Source organism: Nelumbo lutea, chromosome 5 (assembly GCF_056320005.1).
Source record: "Nelumbo lutea isolate HS-2025 chromosome 5, American lotus-T2T, whole genome shotgun sequence".
NCBI lineage: Eukaryota > Viridiplantae > Streptophyta > Magnoliopsida > Proteales > Nelumbonaceae > Nelumbo > Nelumbo lutea.
This window is the reverse complement of record NC_142688.1, coordinates 39,904,600-39,923,819: the sequence shown is the minus strand read 5'-3', so window position 1 is coordinate 39,923,819 and position 19,220 is coordinate 39,904,600. Positions and strand designations below refer to the sequence as shown.

Sequence of the window (19,220 nt, the reverse complement as noted above, 5' to 3'; positions counted from 1 at the left end):
AAGATATGGTTTATAAAAATGGTATCCATAAATAGATTATTGTATTTGATCCATCCCCTTCGATCGCCTCGGTTTGGTAGTTGTTCAACACCATTTCCTCCACTAGATCATAAGCTTCCTCCAGCGTTTTCCTCATGATTGTGCCACCTGCAGCTGCATCAATAATAGAACGATTAGAGGGGGTAATACCATTATAAAAGGTTTGGATTTGATGCCAAGTTGGTATCCCATGGTGAGGACACTTCCTAAGCATCTGCTTGAATCGTTCCCATGCTTCATACAAAGATTCCTTCTCTAATTGAGCAAAAGTAGTGATATCATTAATTAACTTTGCTGTTTTAGAGGGTGGAAAATACTTAGCTAAGAATTTTTGGGTCAAGTCATTCCAAGTGGTGATGCTTCCTGTAGGGAGTGAGTTAAGCCAATCTTTAGCTCTATCACGCAATGAAAATGGAAATAGTCTAAGCCTAATAGCATCATCGCTAACTCCATTATGTTTAAATGTATCACATATTTCTAAGAAGTTAACAATATGTGCATTAGGATCATCACTTGGTAACCCACTAAATTGAATACTCGTCTGAATCATTTGGATAATTCCAAGTGGTGATGCTTGAATTGTGGGCTCGTAAATGCTGAAAGTAGCCCCATCAATTGTTGGACAAGCATAGTCCAAAAGGGTGCGATTTGCTTCTGCCATTTCTTCCTCAACTTCTACTACTGGTTCGCCTCTTTCAACATCCTCTCTCGTTTTACCTTTGTTGGCTCTTTGCAATAAGCGAAGGGTTCTCTCTATTTCAGGATCGAATCTTGCTAGTCCTTCTCTTCTAGTACGTGTCATGCACTAATAAATCTGAACACAGGAAGAGTTCGAACAAATAAAAAAAAAAAACAGAAATAAAAATTCAAATTAACCAAGGTTAACAAGTCCTAATATTACTTTAGGATTAAATCCCCGGCAACGGCACCAAAAACTTGATATCTATAATTATAACCCTAGCAAGTGCACTAGTTATCAAGTAGTATAAAAATATTGTTCCCACGAGGATTTAACAAAATAAGTATTGGAACTACAGCCTTCCTTAATTATTTGGACAATTGAAATTCAGATCCAACAATAAGAACTACTAAATTTTAAAAATAGAAAAAGAAAATAAAAGCAAGAGTAATCAATAGCTGAATATGCAACGATTAATTGAAATCGCTAGGACCATTGGTCCGCCTAACCATTCCAATGAATATTAATGGATGAAATTAACCAAGATAATTTGTCATTCCCATAAGCTGAAGTTTTTCCAATTTTATTTAATATTCTTTCCCAAGATATATCAAATCTATTTCTATCAAGTAACCCTTTGATCCCTCGACTAGAGTTCTCAAGATAGAAGTGCATTAAGTTCAAAGAAAAACTTATACATTCAGATGAATCATGTGTATATATCCCTATATACCATTCAATTCACACCATGAATTATTTAGTCCACTATATGAATTCCTCTCCCGATTCATTCACATAAACCCAATCAATTAAGAGATGGCCACTCCTAATCGCATTAAGCAAAATAACTCATAGACTATATGGAAATCATAATCTTGGATAAATCATGATAAAAATATATTCATTGTCATGGTTAGGATTTCCATAGCCCTAGCTATAAATAAATCAATTCATGATAAAGGAAATAAAACAAACAAGAGGAAAGAAAGAACTCATGGTGTCGCCCTTGGAGCTGAGATCTTCTCTTCTTCTTGCTGCCACCTCCTTCTTGAAGCTTTCTTGCCTTGTTGATCTCCTTCTTGAAGCTTTCTTGGTGGTTTTCTTGATTACTTCAGAGGGAACTTCAGTAATTGATTGATGCCTGGTGCTAGTCCACCCCCCCTACCCATTTATATAGCTTTAGGGGGAGGGGTTGTTTTCTACTCGTTCTTGGAGTTCTCCCTCGAAAATAGAAAGTCCTAATCTAATCCTATCCTTATCTCTTATCTAGTTATCTCAGTCTTCTTTATCTTTCTAGAATTACATCAGAAATTTAAATCTAATAGGACTCTTTATTCTTGCATTCGAATTGGGCTTCTTTAACAACTTGGGCCGCTACAAGGCTTTCTTGCGAAATGGGTTTCAGTTGTGAACTAGGCTTTACTACGAAATTGTTCCAACTTCGAGCCCGATTTTAACCTCAGTGTAGGCCGAATCTATCAAAACCCAAAACATTAAAGTTGTAAGGTTCTCTCCTATCTTTTCGGGGCATTTTGATTCAGCCCAATCGGAGCCCGGATATGAGAGTTAGGCCGAGATTACTGAATGGTGCCAAAATTGTGAAAAACCATCTAATTAGCCCTGTTTTCCTTCTTGCGACTTCTTTCCTTGCCCTGAATCAAAATACCAGAGTAATGAGTCCAATTAAGTGTTAATTAAGTGTAAAAGGACTGAATATTCAGAGATAAAAATATGATAATTTTTATTCACATCAGGTCCAACGACCCGTCTACTATGTAAGTAAGGTTTTGTAGGATGTAGAAACTAGGTACCCCGACATCGAGAAGCTGGCGTATGCGCAAGTGGTAGCAGCTCGGAAGTTACACCCATTCTTCCAAGCCCACACCATTGTCGTCCTCACCAACACACCTCTGAGGCATATCCAACTTAAGCCCGAAATGTCAGGGAGATTGACAAAGTGGTCTATCAAGCTGAGCGAGTACGACATCCTATTCGAGCCACGTCCAGCGATCAAAGCCTAAGTCTTAGTGGATTTCATTGCAGAGTGTACATTCAACACACCGGCCCCAGAACTGACTAAACCCACTAACACGTCGAAGGCGTCAAATAGTGCAGCACCGGTCCCAGCCAGGGTTGGACCGACCTGGGACAATGAGTCCTGGATCATCCATGTAGACAGCTCGTCTAACCTACGAGAAAGTGGTGTTGGACTAGTACTGTATGGTCCGAGCGAGGTGAAGCTGGAGTACCCTCTCCAGTTCGGATTCAAGGCGAAATACGAGGCACTAATTGTCGAGCTCAACTTAGCGATAGAGATGGGTGTTATGCACCTCGTAGTGTGCAATGACTCATAGCTAGTGGTCAACTAGGTCAACGGCAATTACGAAGCTCACGATGCAACCATAGTAGCCTACTTAGCCAAGGTCAGAGAAATCTTACGAGGCTTTCACTCTTACTTCATCAGGCAGATAGCGAGGTCCGATAGCGAGGTCCAAGAAGACTCCTCGGCCTCCACAGCCCATTTTAGGGTCACCTCAAATTGCCAAACTAGGGAGTGGATAGTAGAGTTGACCTATCAAGGAAGGAAAACAAAATTAAGTACCACATTGTGTAGTAGCTATTGAAGGAATTAACTAAGTACTAGATACGTACCACCATGACATGATGAGCTGCTCTCGCCTCGAGCTGACCCACCAGTAGCTCGGCCCATTGTGTTACTTCCTCAGCAAAGACCACATCCTTGCTCTTGAGGAGACCATACTTTGGATTCATGATGCTCTTCCGCATGCGGGGGTCAACATCCCTCGCCTACATAGACTAGAGCTCGGGACCTGAAGTCTCCTTGGGCGTGTGATGCAAAGAAGCCCTGCCTTGGTCTTCCTTAACTAAGTTGATGACGGGAGGACATGTGGGCTCAGAATGCTGAATATGTTGTCGGTAGAAAAACAATAGTAAGAAGCTAGAGACTGCAACCTTTCGGTAGTCATGGTGGAAGGACCAAAGCGATCTGGCTTTTGGCTAGGACGCGAGGTTGACGTCCCTTGTTCAGACACCTTGCGGTTTTGACCCGATGCGTCCGCCCTTTCCGAAGTGAAGTCTGGAATTTCAACCGAAGCATGTGCCCCAACAGAACCGAACTCCTCAACATAGGCCAAGTTACCCACCTCGGTCTCGACGGACTCATTGCTCCCATCAAGAAGCTTATCTATGCTACAACTAGACGTGTTGGACTAAGAAGGAAAAAGACAACAAAGCAAGGGAAGGCAAACTCACCGTGAAGAAAGCGGGATGACCTCGGACACAAGGACAGATGACACCGAGCTGAGAGATTTGAACGTGACATCAAGGAACTCGATCATGCGGTTTATGGCAAGAAAAATGGGCCCTTCAGCCCCTATTTATAGCCAATGTAACCGAGGTTCAATGGCCAAGATCTACATGATCCAATGGCTCCCATGAAAATCAGCTACACGCTACCCGAGGTTAAAATCGATTGAGCGCGCGTTTTGACGTCGGAGGAGTTTATAAGCAGCGCGACGTCCGCGCGTACTCGATATGCGATCTTGGTCATTTCCTGGTTGAGCCAAGCGGTCCTACAAGTCCGACCGAAAAGCCTCCCTTTGTACCATCTAGACATCACGCAAAATCCACCTGTGCTTGTCATGAAGTCCCCGCACTTGGTCAGGACCTCTGGCACGGGGAGTGAGGGTTAATTGATGAGGGGTGATTTGGCCCAACCTAGTAAGTGAAGGACAAGTGGATGTGACCTACCAATAGGATGATAACTCAGCGAGGAGAGCCTTGTCAGCAGATCGGGAGCTCGGGTGTTCAGGCACCTCGGAACCAAAAGTCACTTCAGCACACGTAATCGACTCTAGAAGCTTCTCAATGGACTTCGAACTACTCGGGATCACGCCGTGTAATCGAAGGCCTTATCCTCTTCCCGCCCGGATAGAAAGGTAACCATAAACTTCATTGACTGGTACGTTACTCTCCCTCGGAAGCGGAATGGATCCCAACTACCCGGGCCTAGGATTTCAGAGTCGTTTCATGAGATGCACGGCAGCTCAACTATATAAGAGCTTTAACCCCAAAGAACAAGGTTCGCGTGATTGTTTGCTTACTAGCTGGGCTAACCACCCAGGGTTCTCTAAGCTTTACTTTCTTGTATATATATATATATATATATATATATATATATATATATATATATATATAATATTACTTTAATAAATTCATTTCATTTACTAATTTGATAATCCAATGCATTTGCACCATTAATATTCTAAATCCAATGGACAAGATTAATCTTTTCAAATCTTATAAATAAAATTTGGATATAAGTATATATATATATATATATATAATATTACTTTAATAAATTCGTTTCATTTACTAATTTGATAATCCAATGCATTTGCACCATTAATATTCTAAATCCAATGGACAAGATTAATCTTTTCAAATCTTATAAATAAAATTTGGATATAAGTATATTTGACCTTCCAATCGATTTTTGAACACCTATTGTTAAGAGGTTATACATGTTGGTCTCACATAACAGTTGTATTGGTTATCATCTCATCGTGTGTAATGGGACAAATATCTTTTTTCCCTAAAAGAGAGAGACAAGAGGGTAAAAAGTGCCACATAAATTATTCCAACCTATATTGGAAAGAAAAAAAAAATAGCTTTTCAGAATTGAATTGTGCATAATGTATCATATATAGCCAGGCTTACAAGATCTTGAGCCTATTGTTTTCTTGGTTGACTTCGGGTTCAAAAACTAATCTAGCACATCATAAGATTCAAACTCAATTACCATCAAACTTGATTAAAGCTAGCTAGATTTGATCACACCCCTATTAATGATACCTTGCACAAATTTTGGTCATCACAAGCTATCTTGAATTTCATGATCCCTTGGATCAACTTCAAACACTTGTTACTATATATGTTCACGATCCCAATCAGGCGAAGGCAAGAACAGATCTCAAGTCTTGGCTAGAACCAGCTACAACTGAACCAATAGAGTTGATGTGAAGTTATGGATTATTGCAATACATGTGAATTTATAGATTGTAGCTTGGTTGTAGAAGTGGAGGGAGGTGGACTACTCAAAGTTGTTGGGTAGGGCAGCCCAACCCTAAAGTCCGACGATTAGCCGGAGGGAGGTTTCTTTTCATCTTCCCCTTCAAGTTTGAGGCCATGAGGATTTTGAAGGAAAGCCCATTTCGGGTGAATGGTTTTAGAAGTTATTGTTTCCTGAAGCGATGGTCTACAGGGGCGGAGAAGGTAGACCAATTTAATAGTTTTCAGCAATGGAGCAATTTAATACTTCTACTTAATTTGATGCGAGGCTTCAAGCTGCTAGTGGCAGTGGAATGTGTCTCTGAGTCAGAAGGTGAAAGTGTTGTTTTTGGTATGAATGCAAGCATCCCGGGTCTTGCTGTTTTTGGAAACCAACCACCTTTGTCCTAATGAGATATTATGGACATTTAACTAATTCATCGCATCGATCAATTGTATGTGTGTGTGCCCATTCTGTTTAGTGATCGCAATGTATCCTTCTTTGATCAGTCTTGGATCAGACATGAGGGGAGAGACAACAATCTTTTGGTTTTTTTTTTTTTAATTTGGAACCTTTCACTGGTATTAACAATCAAATTATTAGCCCCCAACAGAGAAACTTCACCTTAGGTGTGACGGGACCAAACCAAAGAGCTCTGACGGGAAAGGGATTAACACTAATAAAGTTGTGCAAGGTCTTAAAAAGGAGCCAAAAAAGTAGTTTCCACTCATGCATCTAGTAAATCGCCATTTAGATTCTTCTTGAATCTGAGTTCTCTTCATCCCTGAGGCAAAGCCCACTTTCAAATCTTGCATTAGGGTTACACGTTCCACTTCAAGTGAGAAAAGTGAGTCCCCAATCCCTGTCACCTATTGTTCATGAGAATAATTTTTTCTTGGAAAAAGGTAAAGTAATTTTATTCAAGAAAGAGAAATTACAGAAACTCCCAGACCAAAAGAAAGGTCTAGAAGCAAATCAAGTTATAGACTCCACCAAAACTGAGAATTAAAAAGATGAGGCAAATGCAGGTGCTTAAAGTCCTGAGTAACAGACACCCAAGACATCATCTTACCCACACCTCTCTGTACTAGCTCTTCTGGACTTTTATTGGTCCTGACTCCTGAGAATATCAAGAGAATCTAACATTACTCTCCATTACTTTACCGGGGAATCTAGAATGTTGTCTTCTAGAATGAACATCTCATTTCAGATGGATTCCAATATTAGCAAACTCCCTTGCAGAGACTCATTGTCTTTAAGAGATTTTAATCTGGGACAATATTTCTTTCTTGTGTATTTTATTTTCTTATTAAGATCCTATTATTTTAGTCTTAGAATCACTTTGAATCTGTTAAAATCTCTTGAATTTCTTTATGAAAAATTGCATACCAAGTATAGGTGTCAATTAAGAAAGGAAGAGGAGAGAAGGAAGCAAGAAATGTTGAAAAGGGTTATCTGTTTTATTTATAAAAAAAGGTAAGGTTGAGTCTGGCATTGCAAATAGATAACACGGACAGGACTACTAGGTGCTGACTCTATGAAGATGGTTATAACTATTTCATGCCCCAAAATCTGCCTAAAAGAATGTAGGAATGCCATATCTTTTGGAAATCCAGTGTCATCTGGCGTAGGTGGAATGTGCAGAGATGAGTGGGAAAATGCTACTGTTAGATCTATAATTCCTGTTTTCTATTATTAATAAATTGATTTTTTTTTGTTGTTGATAAAATAATGCTGCTCTAAAGTTATTTCAGAGTGGTCATTAGCCGGATAATGTCAAAGAGTTGATTGTCCATGGGCACTTCTAAACTGCATATGAGAAGCAAAGTGATTTGTGACCAGGTCAAAGGTCTCAGTCAGATGGACTATGACCTTGCTGAATCCCTTGCCAAGGAAGGAGCAGGAAGGAATGCATAGGGAGTGGGCCAGTGGGGGGATCCAGGTCCAGGGGCTCAGCCAATAGGGATGCAAAGTGATCAGGTCGAAATTGGATAGGGGTATATCCAATTTTGATTCGACAAGAAATTCATTGTATTTGAATCTGTTAAATACTCTAGTTGCCCTATTCAAATTTGATTCAATAAGGTTAATGGATATCCAGTTCGAATTTGATTCAATTCAAATTAAAGAGCAAGAAAAAACAATTTCAGCTACCCTGTTAATCCTTCAAAAATCTTCCAAGTCATCAAGTGAAAAAGGAAAAGCAGACTTACCTATTTTGCCTTAATGAGTTTTGCAAATAGCAGACAAGCGGCAATAGTTTAGGGCAGCCTAGCAACAACCTCAACTAGCAACTCAATAATAGACAGCAGTTGAAGATGCATTTTAGCATTTGCATCCCTAGAAATTAAAACTCATGATCATTCAAAGATGCATTCACCATTTACAGCCCTTGAAAATGTTGAAGAAAGGGATGGAGAATGAACGCTGGTAACTCTGTCAATCTCTATGGCTTGAACTGCAAGACTATATGAGATGAACACTGGTTAGCAGTGGCAGAAGAGTGTTGGCAATGGTGAAAATTGCTGGAGGGTCTCAGGTTTGATTGGTAGAACTGAGTTTAGAGATAAGGGGAATAGTTTTTAGGAAGGAAAATCAGATTATGGGAGATTAGGAAAGGAAAATGTTTTTTTTTTTTTGAGCAAAGAAAGGAAAATGGTTTAGGTTAAGAAAAACCTCAGGGTCTCAGCATTTGATTTTTCCCATGAAGATAATCAATTAGAATGTTAGGGGGTTGGGGAGTCAAAGAAAAAGAAGAGTGGTTAAGGAAGTTTTTAGGAAAGAGAAGTCAAATGTTGTACTAATACAAGAAACAAAGTTGGAAGAGGTGGATAGAAGATGGGTAAGAAGTGTGCTATTAGCCAGAGGCTTAAGCTAGGCTTTTGCACAGTTGTGGGGAGCCTTAGGAGGCATCCTAACAATTTGGAAGAATGAGAAGATAGAGTGCACTGAAGAATTGATTGACAACTTTACGGTCACAGTGAAGTTTAGGAGGAAAGAGGGTGGGTTATAATAGGATTTAACTAATGTCTATGGTCCAAATTCATATAGGGAAAGGGAAGAGTTTTGGGAAGAACTAGCAGCCATAAAGGGTCTTTGGAGTGGTCCTTGGTGTTTGGGGGGCGATTTTAATGTCATTAGATTTGTGAGTGAAACAACTAATCTTAGCCATAGGATCACCTCTAGCATGAAGAAATTCAACCTACTTGTGGAGTCCTTTGAGCTAAGAGAGCTCCCCATGCTACAAGCTAATTTCACTTGGTCCAACTTTCAAGAAAAACCCCTATGTTGTAAACTAGACAGATTCCTATTCTCTGTAGATTAGGAGACTGCTTGGAGGGGAATGGTAGTAAGGGCACTTCCTAGACCAACTTCGAATCAAGAGAAATTAGGAGAAGGACCTTGTTTGTTTTAGTTTCAGAACATGTGGCTACTTCATCCTGAATTTTTAAAAAAAGTACAATAGTGGTGGGAAGAAGGTCAAGTGGAATTCAGATGAAAATGATATAGATTCTAAAAGGATTGCTAAAAGGAGTGGAACAAGGAGGAGTTTGGAAGAATCGAAGAGAGAAAAGAATGGATTGCTAAAAGGATTCAAGAAATTGATATCAATGTTTTAAAATGTGGAGGAGTGACGCGAGGCATTCCACTACCTAGAGGTATGAGGCGTAGTTCAGAACGCAAGAGGCATAAGCTTCCCGAACACAAGGAGGTGTAAGCCTTCTTAAGAGATTTATCATTTGAGGCCATTTTCGTGGTGTAGATCGTTAGATCGTTGGCACATCACTTTAATTGATTATGCGAGATTGGTATCCAATTAATGAATTTGATCCAACCACCGACATAAATTGATTTCTTCCTTTTCTTTTTGCTTTTGCTTTCAAAGCTAGCAGAAAAATAATATATAAGGACAACTAGGTCACTTCATGTTCACCAATTAACACGGCTAGGGGCTTTGATAATTATAGAGGGCGAAATGTGGAAGAAATTGATTAGGGGATTAAGTGTCACCCCGGCCCCAAGGTAACAGACTAACAGTTGGAGTGTCTCAGTAATTACCCAGAGTTCTAAAATATCGTGTATATATACCGCTACGAGCAAATCGCTGTTCTTCATCTACCTAAAACCAGATACACAAAATCAGGTCTGCACAATTGCAAAGAGAGAGAGATGGGTTGGAAGATTGTCGTCGTGTCAGTAATCCTACTTCTGAATGCGGCATCAACTTCTTCTCAGAGTTCGGCGAAGCCTGGTTGCCAAGAAAAATGTGGGGATGTGAATATCCCGTATCCCTTTGGAGTTGGAAATAATGATTCAGACTGTTTCAGAGACTCACATTTCCACTTTGTTTGTAACACTTCATCTGGCCATCCAGTGCTTCTTGGTTTCCCTAGAGGAAATATACCCTTCCGGAATATATCGTTAGAAGGCCAAACCACCGTCCACATCCCGATTGCTATGGACTGTTACAATCAAAGTGGTAGAACCTATGACGGGTTCCAAGAAATAGATATCAAGCTGGCAAAGCAATTCAGCTTCTCGAGCACCCGAACCAAATTCACGGCGATCGGTTGCGACACCAAGGCCTACATGTCGAGTTCATCACCTTCAGGTTATTCTTTTACGAGCGGTTGCATCTCATTTTGTACAAGCAACGAAACTCTGATTAATGGCTCCTGTTCCGGCATAGGATGCTGCCAGACTTCCATTCCAAATGATCTTCATACCTTTAACGTCAGACTCTCCAGCTTTTACAACCACACCTACTCGTTGGTCTTCAATCCCTGCAGCTACGCCTTCCTGGCTGACCAAGATTGGTTTAATAACTTCAATTTCTCCTCACCCGACCTCATTGATCTCCCCAAGAAGAGGCTTCCGATCCGGTACGACGGAGCCCCTGTAACTCCAGTGGTGCTGGACTGGGTAATCCCCGACGACAACTGCACCTATGCAATAAAGAATCGGACGAGCTACGCATGTGGAAACAACACCTATTGCTCCGATTCCTCCAACCCCACCGGCGGCTATAATTGTCACTGTAAGCAAGGTTACCGGGGGAACCCTTATCTACCCCAAGGATGCCAAGGTGATGATGGCGACCTCTCTTAATAATTTGTTGTTTTCACAATTCATTTCACCCTACTGAGAATTAATAACTTCCATTCATGGCTGGTTTTGCATGTAGACATTGATGAATGCAAGGAAGACAATAACTGCACACATGTGTGCACAAATACAGTGGGAAGTTACAAATGTTCGTGCCCCAAGGGGACTCACGGAGACGGCTTCAAGGGAGGATCTGGTACTGCTTGCATTAAAAACCAAAGCCGAGTGATTGAGATTGCTTTAGGTAATATTAATTATATTTTTCCAGTTCCATTTATAATTTATCTTATAATTAAACTAACCGATCAAATTTATTTAATAAAATCCCGCTGTAAGTCTGTGACCAGTTTGGGGAGTTATATGTGTATGGGGGACGGGATAACCCCGTTGAAGCCAAAAATGTTTGTTCTTAAGTGAGCAAGTTGACTTGACTTTTTTTCTTTTTAATTTCTACCCACAGCTTCAACTTGGATGGGGCCACCTGAGTTGACCCGGCCCAATCCAATATAATGTATGGATTGGGCTTGAGCTTGAGTTGTCGGTCGGGATGGGCTTGGAACAGAAATTTTAGTTGTATTGCATAAATTTTAGTTGGGCTTTTTTTATGATTATAAATTATAATTGATTATTAAAATTTTCAGTTTATAACCTGTAAAAAAAAATTAGTTAAAATTAGTTAGTAGATTTTGTTCACCGAATGAACTTCCAAAGATACATGCCTTTCTCTGAGTTCTAGTTAAACCCAACAAGAAACTTCTATTTGGCAAGTTTGTTTGTAGTTGAGAATAATCCCCCATCCAAATCCACTCATCATCCCTGAAGATAACATAAAAATTCTGTGGTTAATGTCGATCAAATACAATTCCCATTCAAGGTTGGAATGGGCTGACAGTGTGGATTACACATTCAAACCAATATTTTCAATCTAATGTTGAATTATCTGGTTGGACCAGTTGATTTGTCAGCCAGCTAATTGATTTTCAAGTCTCCAATATGAATCTGGATTTCCTCCTCACATAATGGCCTTCACACCCACCTCGGTAAACATATTTCTGTGATTTTGTTTTCTTTTTTTATATTTAGTTCTCCATGCACCATTAATAGCCCTCCCTTTTCCCTAAATCAGTTGTTGCGAGAATCGATTAATTCCATATCACTACTGAAACGAATCAACTAACATACCAATGAATCACCCTTATTGGTAAAATAAAAATTTTATTTAAAGAAAGATAACAAGGAAGGGGAAAAGGATAGCACAAGCAAGGGAATTTGGATCTATTGACCATAACACATTGCTGGCCATGCTCATCCAGCCACGCATATAGAACACCAGTTGTTATGCGCAGCTGGATGAGCTTGATCAACAATGTGTTGTGGTCAGCAGATCTGAACTCCAATAACACTACGCTAGGTATAGAGAGCACCACTTCACCTACCAAACCCCTACACACCAAAAAATGTCAAAAAAGAAGCAAACAACTAATTAAACAAAAACAAGCTCCCAGGACCAATACAAGCCAAACTAGCGACATCCCAAACCGCAATAACAACTACAAGACCTTGGGACCTCTACCCCTTCCTCTTGCACTCTTAGCACCCTGATTTCATTTTCTTAATTAAAACATCTACATAAACGTCCAAGAGACTTATCTAACTGTAGCCTGCTGGCACTCTTCCAATCTTGTACGCATTCACATCTTCTTCCACTTCCAGCTCGCTATTGCACTCCGGTTGCTCTTCCCCCACTCTAAAGTCTTAACCAAGAACTTTTCCAAACGGTTGAGATTCACCTTCTTTTTCTGCTTCCAAGAACAATCAGATTTTCTTCCCACTACTTTCTAGTTGCTACCCACACTCTATCCACTATGAATTGTAGCCACACATCGCCATCTTGAATTGTGAATGTGGGTAAAAAAACTGGGTAATTGGCCAATCAAAAAGGACCTAGTGAGTTTAGTTACCTAAATATTCTTTCTCTACTCTTATCTACTAAACTTGTTGTAGTAGGGTCTACCAGAGGTCCAACCACCCTCATATCAGGATACGAAGAGCCCCCCTTCTCTCCCACCCTCAAACCCCTAGAAGAGCCGTGCATTATGATAGAAATTCCCAATTCTCTGGCAAATACAGCCCTTTTGATCATTTCTTCACATGTACCTGCAGTAGCATTCAAGTAATGTCCTTTGATTTCGCCTATTTCGGCTTGTGCTTTGTAAATTGCTTCGGCACAAAATAAGAAACGGTCTCTCCAACGCAAAGTCTTCAGGCCCACCTGAGCCAGCCCTAAGTAAATTCCTCTTTGTCCAACACCCAAGACTCTTTTTACAGTATATGACTTTCTTAACGTGCAACCTAACCTGGGCCTTTAATCTCGCAGACCCCAATTTTTCTTTGAATCTGTCCCAAATTTTGGTGTAATCTAACTGAGCTCAAGCCTCATACCGTCTTGGCAAGCCGAGATCGAATAGCTAGTTATTCAGTTCAGTTTGGCTCGATTCTACCCCTACCCTCAAATACTCATAATCCTTTATAAAATATCCATAAATTAGATATTTTGGATGGTTGTTTCAGGATGAAGAAAATTTGGCGATTTCCCATCCCCAATGGGGAATGAGTGCCTCACCCCAAACCTGCCCCACCACTGGGGTCGGAGCAGGGATGGAGGAGAGTGTCTTGACTTGCTGGGGCAAAGGACAAAGAGGAGTGTCCCATCCCATGCATTGCACACCCCCCACTAGTATATTTTTAAAGATGTTAATCTATTTTCTACACATTAACGTATTTTAATCCATGTTTATATTTTTATTATTTGATTGGGATGTCATAGGTTCGACTATTTTATCTGTTGGAAAAATAATTTGACTTATTGATTCACCACTTTGGAGGAAAAATGTTTCTATTTTGAAATAGTTTGTTTTTTAATTGAAACGCATGGTTAGGGGTGCCAATGGGACCAGGTTTGGTTTCGACCCAGTTCGAATCAAAATCAATTTAAATGACAGCCCAATAAGACATATTGAATTGGACCAGTCCTGACTTAATGGTCCAAAGTGTTTATTGGATTGGATCTGGTCCATTTGTAATGGATTTATATTGAATTTGGTCAGACTGAACAAGCAATATCTGGTCCACTGACTGAATATACATAACTGGAGTACAGGTGTCAAAGGACCAAATTTGGGTTAGACCCAATCTAAAATACACCTAGTTTAAACAGATTCAGCAGTCCAAACATTGAATTGGGCCAGTCCAGAATGACCCAAAGTAATCATCATATTGGATTAGACCTGATCCATTTGTAATGGATTCATAGCGGACCAAATTGGATTGGATCAATATGCAGTCCATTGACAGCCCTACGCATGGATAATCAATAGGCCCCTCTTTGTTGGTCTAGATTGTCATTTAAAAAAGCTCCACGCTTGACCTGATCAGTATATATGCCTAATTCCTATACATAATTAAATAATATTATAATTTTTACTTATCTGTAAATTGGTTTGTTTATATGCAGCTGGAGGATCCTGCGTGTTGTTGTTCCTTATCATTGGTGTTGGATGGAGATGCTGGGTTTTTCAAAAACGTAAACTCAAACAGAAATTCTTCCAAGAAAATGGAGGTGTATTTTTAAAACAATTACTTGCTTTGCATGGCGACGATAGTGAGAGAAAGTTAAAGATATTTACTTCAGAGGAACTTAGAAAAGCAACTAACAATTACAATGAGAGCCAAATCGTTGGTAAAGGAGCTTATGGCACGGTTTACAAAGGGACGTTACCAGACGAGAGAGATATTGCCATTAAAATGTCAAAAGAAACAAACAAGATCCAAATTAAAGAATTCATAAATGAGATTGTCATTCTTGCTCGTCTCAATCACGAAAATGTGGTGAAGCTATTAGGTTGTTGTTTAGAAACCCCAGTTCCAATTTTAGTTTATGAGTTTATTACAAGGGGGACCTTGTTTCATCGAATCCATGGAGATGGGAGACAAAAGTTTGTGTTTTCATGGGAGCATCGATTAAGAATAGCAGCAGAAACTGCAGGAGCACTTGCATATCTGCATTCAGTAGGTGATCCGCCAATCATTCATGGAGATGTCAAGTCTACGAACATACTCTTAGATGATAAATTCACTGCAAAAGTATCAGATTTTGGTGCTTCAAGATTCGTTCCCCTGAATCAAATGCAGTTATCTACGCTTGTACAAGGAACTTTTGGTTACATAGATCCAGAATATATGCAAACAAGGCAGTTAACTGACAAGAGTGATGTTTATAGCTTTGGTGCAGTCCTTGTGGAGCTATTAACAGGAAAGAAGATTTATTCTGATGGCAGGCTTGAAGAACGGAAAAATATGGCAAAGTATTTTGTTTCATCAATGAAACAGAACCGTCTCTTTGATATCCTAGATGATGAAGTGATGCATGGAGAAAATCGTACGCAGCTTCAAGGAGTTGCGGAGATTGCAGAACAATGCCTACGATTGAGCGGGGAAGAGAGACCAACAATGAGAGAAGTTGCTGTGGAGTTAGACTACTTACGAGGACGTGGAGTTGGTAAGCACTCATGGGTGAAAGAGAACTATGATGAAGAATCTGTGCAGTTGTTGGTTGAATCTTCTTTGGACTCTCAAATTGAAAGCTCTACCATGGGAACCGACAGCTCAAAGAATCAAGTTATATTACCCCTAGATGGTGGGAGATAATTTGCTATAGTAGTTTGGATCTATTGCACCACCATTTTCCTCAATTTTCTCTTAAACTTCCATTCAATCTGATATATATAGGTGTCTCCTTACACATGTGTGAATATTCATTCATGTGAAACACACATTTGATGACACATCTGCAACCCAGTAAATGGAAGCATAGAAGAATAGTGTATGAAAAAGGTGAGTGCAGGAGAAGTGTAGTGTTAGTGTTGTGTTTTTTTCTTATTGTTATCTTCTCATGTTGTTGTTCTTCTTTTCAGTTCGGTGCCAGTGTTTGTTTTAGTGTTAATGTTAGTGTTAGTGTTAGGAAATAAATTAAGCGCAAGAGAAGTGTAGTGTGTTAGTGTTATGTTTTGCTTTATTGTTATCTTCGTTGTTCTTTTCAGTTCAATGTCAGTGTCAGTGTCAGTGTTAGTGTTGTATTTTTCCTAATTGTTATCTTTTTATATTGTTCTTCATTTCAGTTCTTGTTTAGTTTTTGTCACTAATGATCATTTTGTATGTCCAACTATATTGTGTTGGGCCTTTACAAATTTGATAATCCAATGCATTTGCTGATTTGATATATTGTGTTTTTATGTCATTAATATATTGTAAAACAAGTCAACGGCAAAGTGTTATTTAACATTCCCATTTAATGTTGGTTAGGGAAAATACACAAAAATCCCTCTTTTTGTTCAATAATTGGAAAACAAACCATGGTAATTGTTGAAACCTCCCTTGATGTTTTTGACCGTTGCTTAAACCTCCCCTGAAGTTGGGTAATTGCAATCACCTCCCCTGAAGTTTGGTAATTGCAATCACCTCCCTTAAACTTCTTGACATAGTTATAAGTCAACCCCCTTTGTAAAATCCTCTAACAAGAGGTATGAAAATGTCTAAAATACCCATGTAATTATTATTAAATTTTCTTATTGAATAAATTTAAAATGGGATGATTTTTATTAATACTTTTATCATTTATAATGACATTTTGTTAATAATCATATAATTTCTCAAAAAAATGAATTTGTTAATAATTATAATTAAATTAATTTCACATTTCAGATATTAATAATTTTATTGATGATGAAGTAAATAAATATTTACTTTAAAATGCAATTTACTTGATTAATTAACTAAAAAATAATTCTTTTAAATGGAAGTTGATTATTTATCCTATAATAATCTACCATTGAATTATCAAATGGGTTATAAGTTACAATTAAATAAAACTTAATTTTTAATATGAAATAAATAATAATCATATTAAGTTAATTTAAATCAATTATATTTTCGATTGTATTTTGATTGAATTTAATTTTTATTACCTATTATATTTAATGCAACTCTAATGGATATAAATCAAAATTAAATTGAAATGGAATAGATATAATTGCAATAACATTAATGGATTTTAGGAAATTTAATGGAGTATTTGAGAGGAAAGAAAATTAGTGGCATGAATTATTGGACGATTGAATGTTAATGGTATGAATGTATGATTAATGAAGAGAGATAAATAAAGGAGTTCATTTAGAAAAAGGTGAAGGAGAGAAAGATAAATGATGAGTCAATACCTCTCTCTCTCTCTCATGTTTATAGAACTCCAATCTAAGGTTGAAATAAGCTCACAAGTGTGGACTACAGGTTGAAAACAGTGTTTTCAAACCGAAGTTGAATTGTTTGGTTGAATTGGTCCACCCATCACTAGTTGGATGGTTTCTCGGTTTGTTTGACCCCAAACCATTTACCAATAAGAAAAACATTGACTTGGTCAATGACCTAGGGGCCTTTTATGGCTGACCATTTGACCCAACATTAATTCTCTTTTTCTATTTTTCTTTATTTTGTCCTTTTTCGTTATTAAAAACAATAATATACATTATTTTTTTTAATATGATAAACATATAATATTATATTTGTGCCCATTTTGTAAATTTTCTATATTTAATTTATTAGGAAAATGTTGTAGTACATAAATTTAACCTTAAAACAAAAAACTGAACCGGATGAGAAAGTGAAATGTCATAATTGACATCTTTAATGTTGTTAAACAATTTAAAAAGATGAATAAGTACACCTTATGATACATGAACCAATGAAAAGTTAAATAACCATGGACATCTTCAATATATGTGGATATGTGGTTCATTGATATTAAGATTCAACTTGTCGCAAACATTTATTTTTGCATTACAATAGGACTCTGTTGTCTATTTTATATTTTTGTCATTTGATTTTTAGTGTCACAATTAAGTTGCCTATTTAGTCCAAATAATCTAACTGCTACTTGCCATGTAGAGGGAAAAGCAATTTCCTTTCTAGAATCAATTTTCTAAATGTTAGATAATAAAAACCCATTCCAGGACCTCACCAAACAACCTGTTAATTAGGTGTGGGTTTTTATCTTCTAACACAACTTTTGATATACTATCTCAAGGAGCCATTCAACCTAAAAGCTTAAACTATTAAGTGAGGTCACTAATTAAGTTTTTATTCTCTAATAACACTAACACATTGGTTAAAACCCATGGCCAATCAATAGAACCCTTTTGATGGTTTGGATTATCATGTAGAATACCTCCAAGCTTGGCATGATTAGTCAATCTAATTCCTATAAACATATAATTTTATACTTTTACTCATTTGTTAACTGCTTTATTCATGTGCAGGTGTAGGATCTAGGCTGTTTTTCCCTTTCATTGGTAGTACATGGAGCTACTTGATTTTACAAAAAAGAAAATTAAGTAAGCTCAAACAGAAATTCTTTTAAGAAAATGGGGGTCAACTTTTAAGGCCAAGATCCGTATTTTCATGGGAGGATCGATTAAGAATAGCTGACCTGCCAATCATTCATGGAGATGTCAAGTCTATCAACATACTCTTAGATGATAATTATAATGCAAAAGTATCAAATTTTACTACTTCAAAATTGGTCCCTTTGGATCAAATGCAACTAACTATCTACTCTTGTACAACGAACTTTAGGGTACTTAGATCCAGAATATCTGCAAACAGGCCAGTTAACTAATAAGAGTGATGTTTATAGTTTTGGTGCAGTTCTTGTGGAGCTATCAACAGGAAGGAAGATCCACTCTTTTTGATAGGCCTGAAGAAGAGAAAAATCTAACTGTGCATTCTCCTCAATGAAAAAGAATTGTTTCTTTGATATCCTAGAAAATCAAGTGATGCATGGAGCAAATCATAAACAACTTCATGGTTTGAACAATGAGAGAAGTTGCTGTGGTGTTAGACTACTTACGAGTTGGCAATCACCCAGGGATTGAACATAACCTTGAGGAAATAGAGCACTTGTTGGTTTGAGTCTTCTTCAAGCTCTCAGAATGAAAGCCAGACCATGGGGAATGACAGCTTGAAGATTCAATTTATATCATCTTGAATGGTGGGAGATAATTGCCAAGGTGTTTGGATTGCCTATACTTTTTTCCCTCAACTTTCTCCTTACACTTCCATTTCCTTTACACATGTATAAACACCCACTCATGTGATGGGAACTTCTGCCACCACTGAATTGAAGTGTAGGAGAGAAGAGCACATGGAGAAGCGTAGGAGATGGGAGTCGTTGCCTTACATAAATTATTATATATGTTTTATGTTCTCTTTAATTTC

General features: G+C 38.2%; 1 protein-coding gene and 1 non-coding gene across 3 annotated transcripts; both read left to right on the top strand.

The window, feature by feature from the left end:
* Positions 1–224: 224 nt before the first annotated feature.
* LOC148851878 (small nucleolar RNA R71) lies at positions 225–331 on the top strand. Its single transcript, XR_016100077.1, has one exon. It is a non-coding gene; the product is annotated as a small nucleolar RNA R71 (small nucleolar RNA).
* A 9,456-nt stretch (positions 332–9,787) lies between these two features.
* LOC148851877 (wall-associated receptor kinase 5-like) lies at positions 9,788–18,980 on the top strand. 2 transcript variants are annotated; one of them, XR_016099036.1, is made up of 4 exons: positions 9,788–10,875; positions 10,975–11,139; positions 14,410–15,788; positions 18,640–18,980. XR_016099036.1 is itself a non-coding variant. In XM_088943708.1 (3 exons), the coding sequence occupies exons 1-3, from the start codon at positions 9,960–9,962 to the stop codon at positions 15,600–15,602; spliced, it is 2,274 nt and encodes a 757-aa protein (XP_088799834.1). In that variant the 5' UTR covers positions 9,788–9,959; the 3' UTR covers positions 15,603–15,867. The 2 variants fall into 2 exon arrangements, 1 of the variants encoding a protein (XP_088799834.1); XM_088943708.1 differs by lacking the exon at positions 18,640–18,980 and having other exon boundaries at positions 14,410–15,867.
* Positions 18,981–19,220: the final 240 nt, after the last annotated feature.

Coding starts and splice junctions, on each gene's coding strand:
- LOC148851877 (XM_088943708.1), top strand. CDS start 9,960: ATGGGTTGGAAGATTGTCGTCGTGTCAGTAATCCTACTTCTGAATGCG. Junction 10,876..10,974: donor TCTACCCCAAGGATGCCAAG/GTGATGATGGCG, acceptor TTTTGCATGTAG/ACATTGATGAATGCAAGGAA. Junction 11,140..14,409: donor AGTGATTGAGATTGCTTTAG/GTAATATTAATT, acceptor GTTTATATGCAG/CTGGAGGATCCTGCGTGTTG.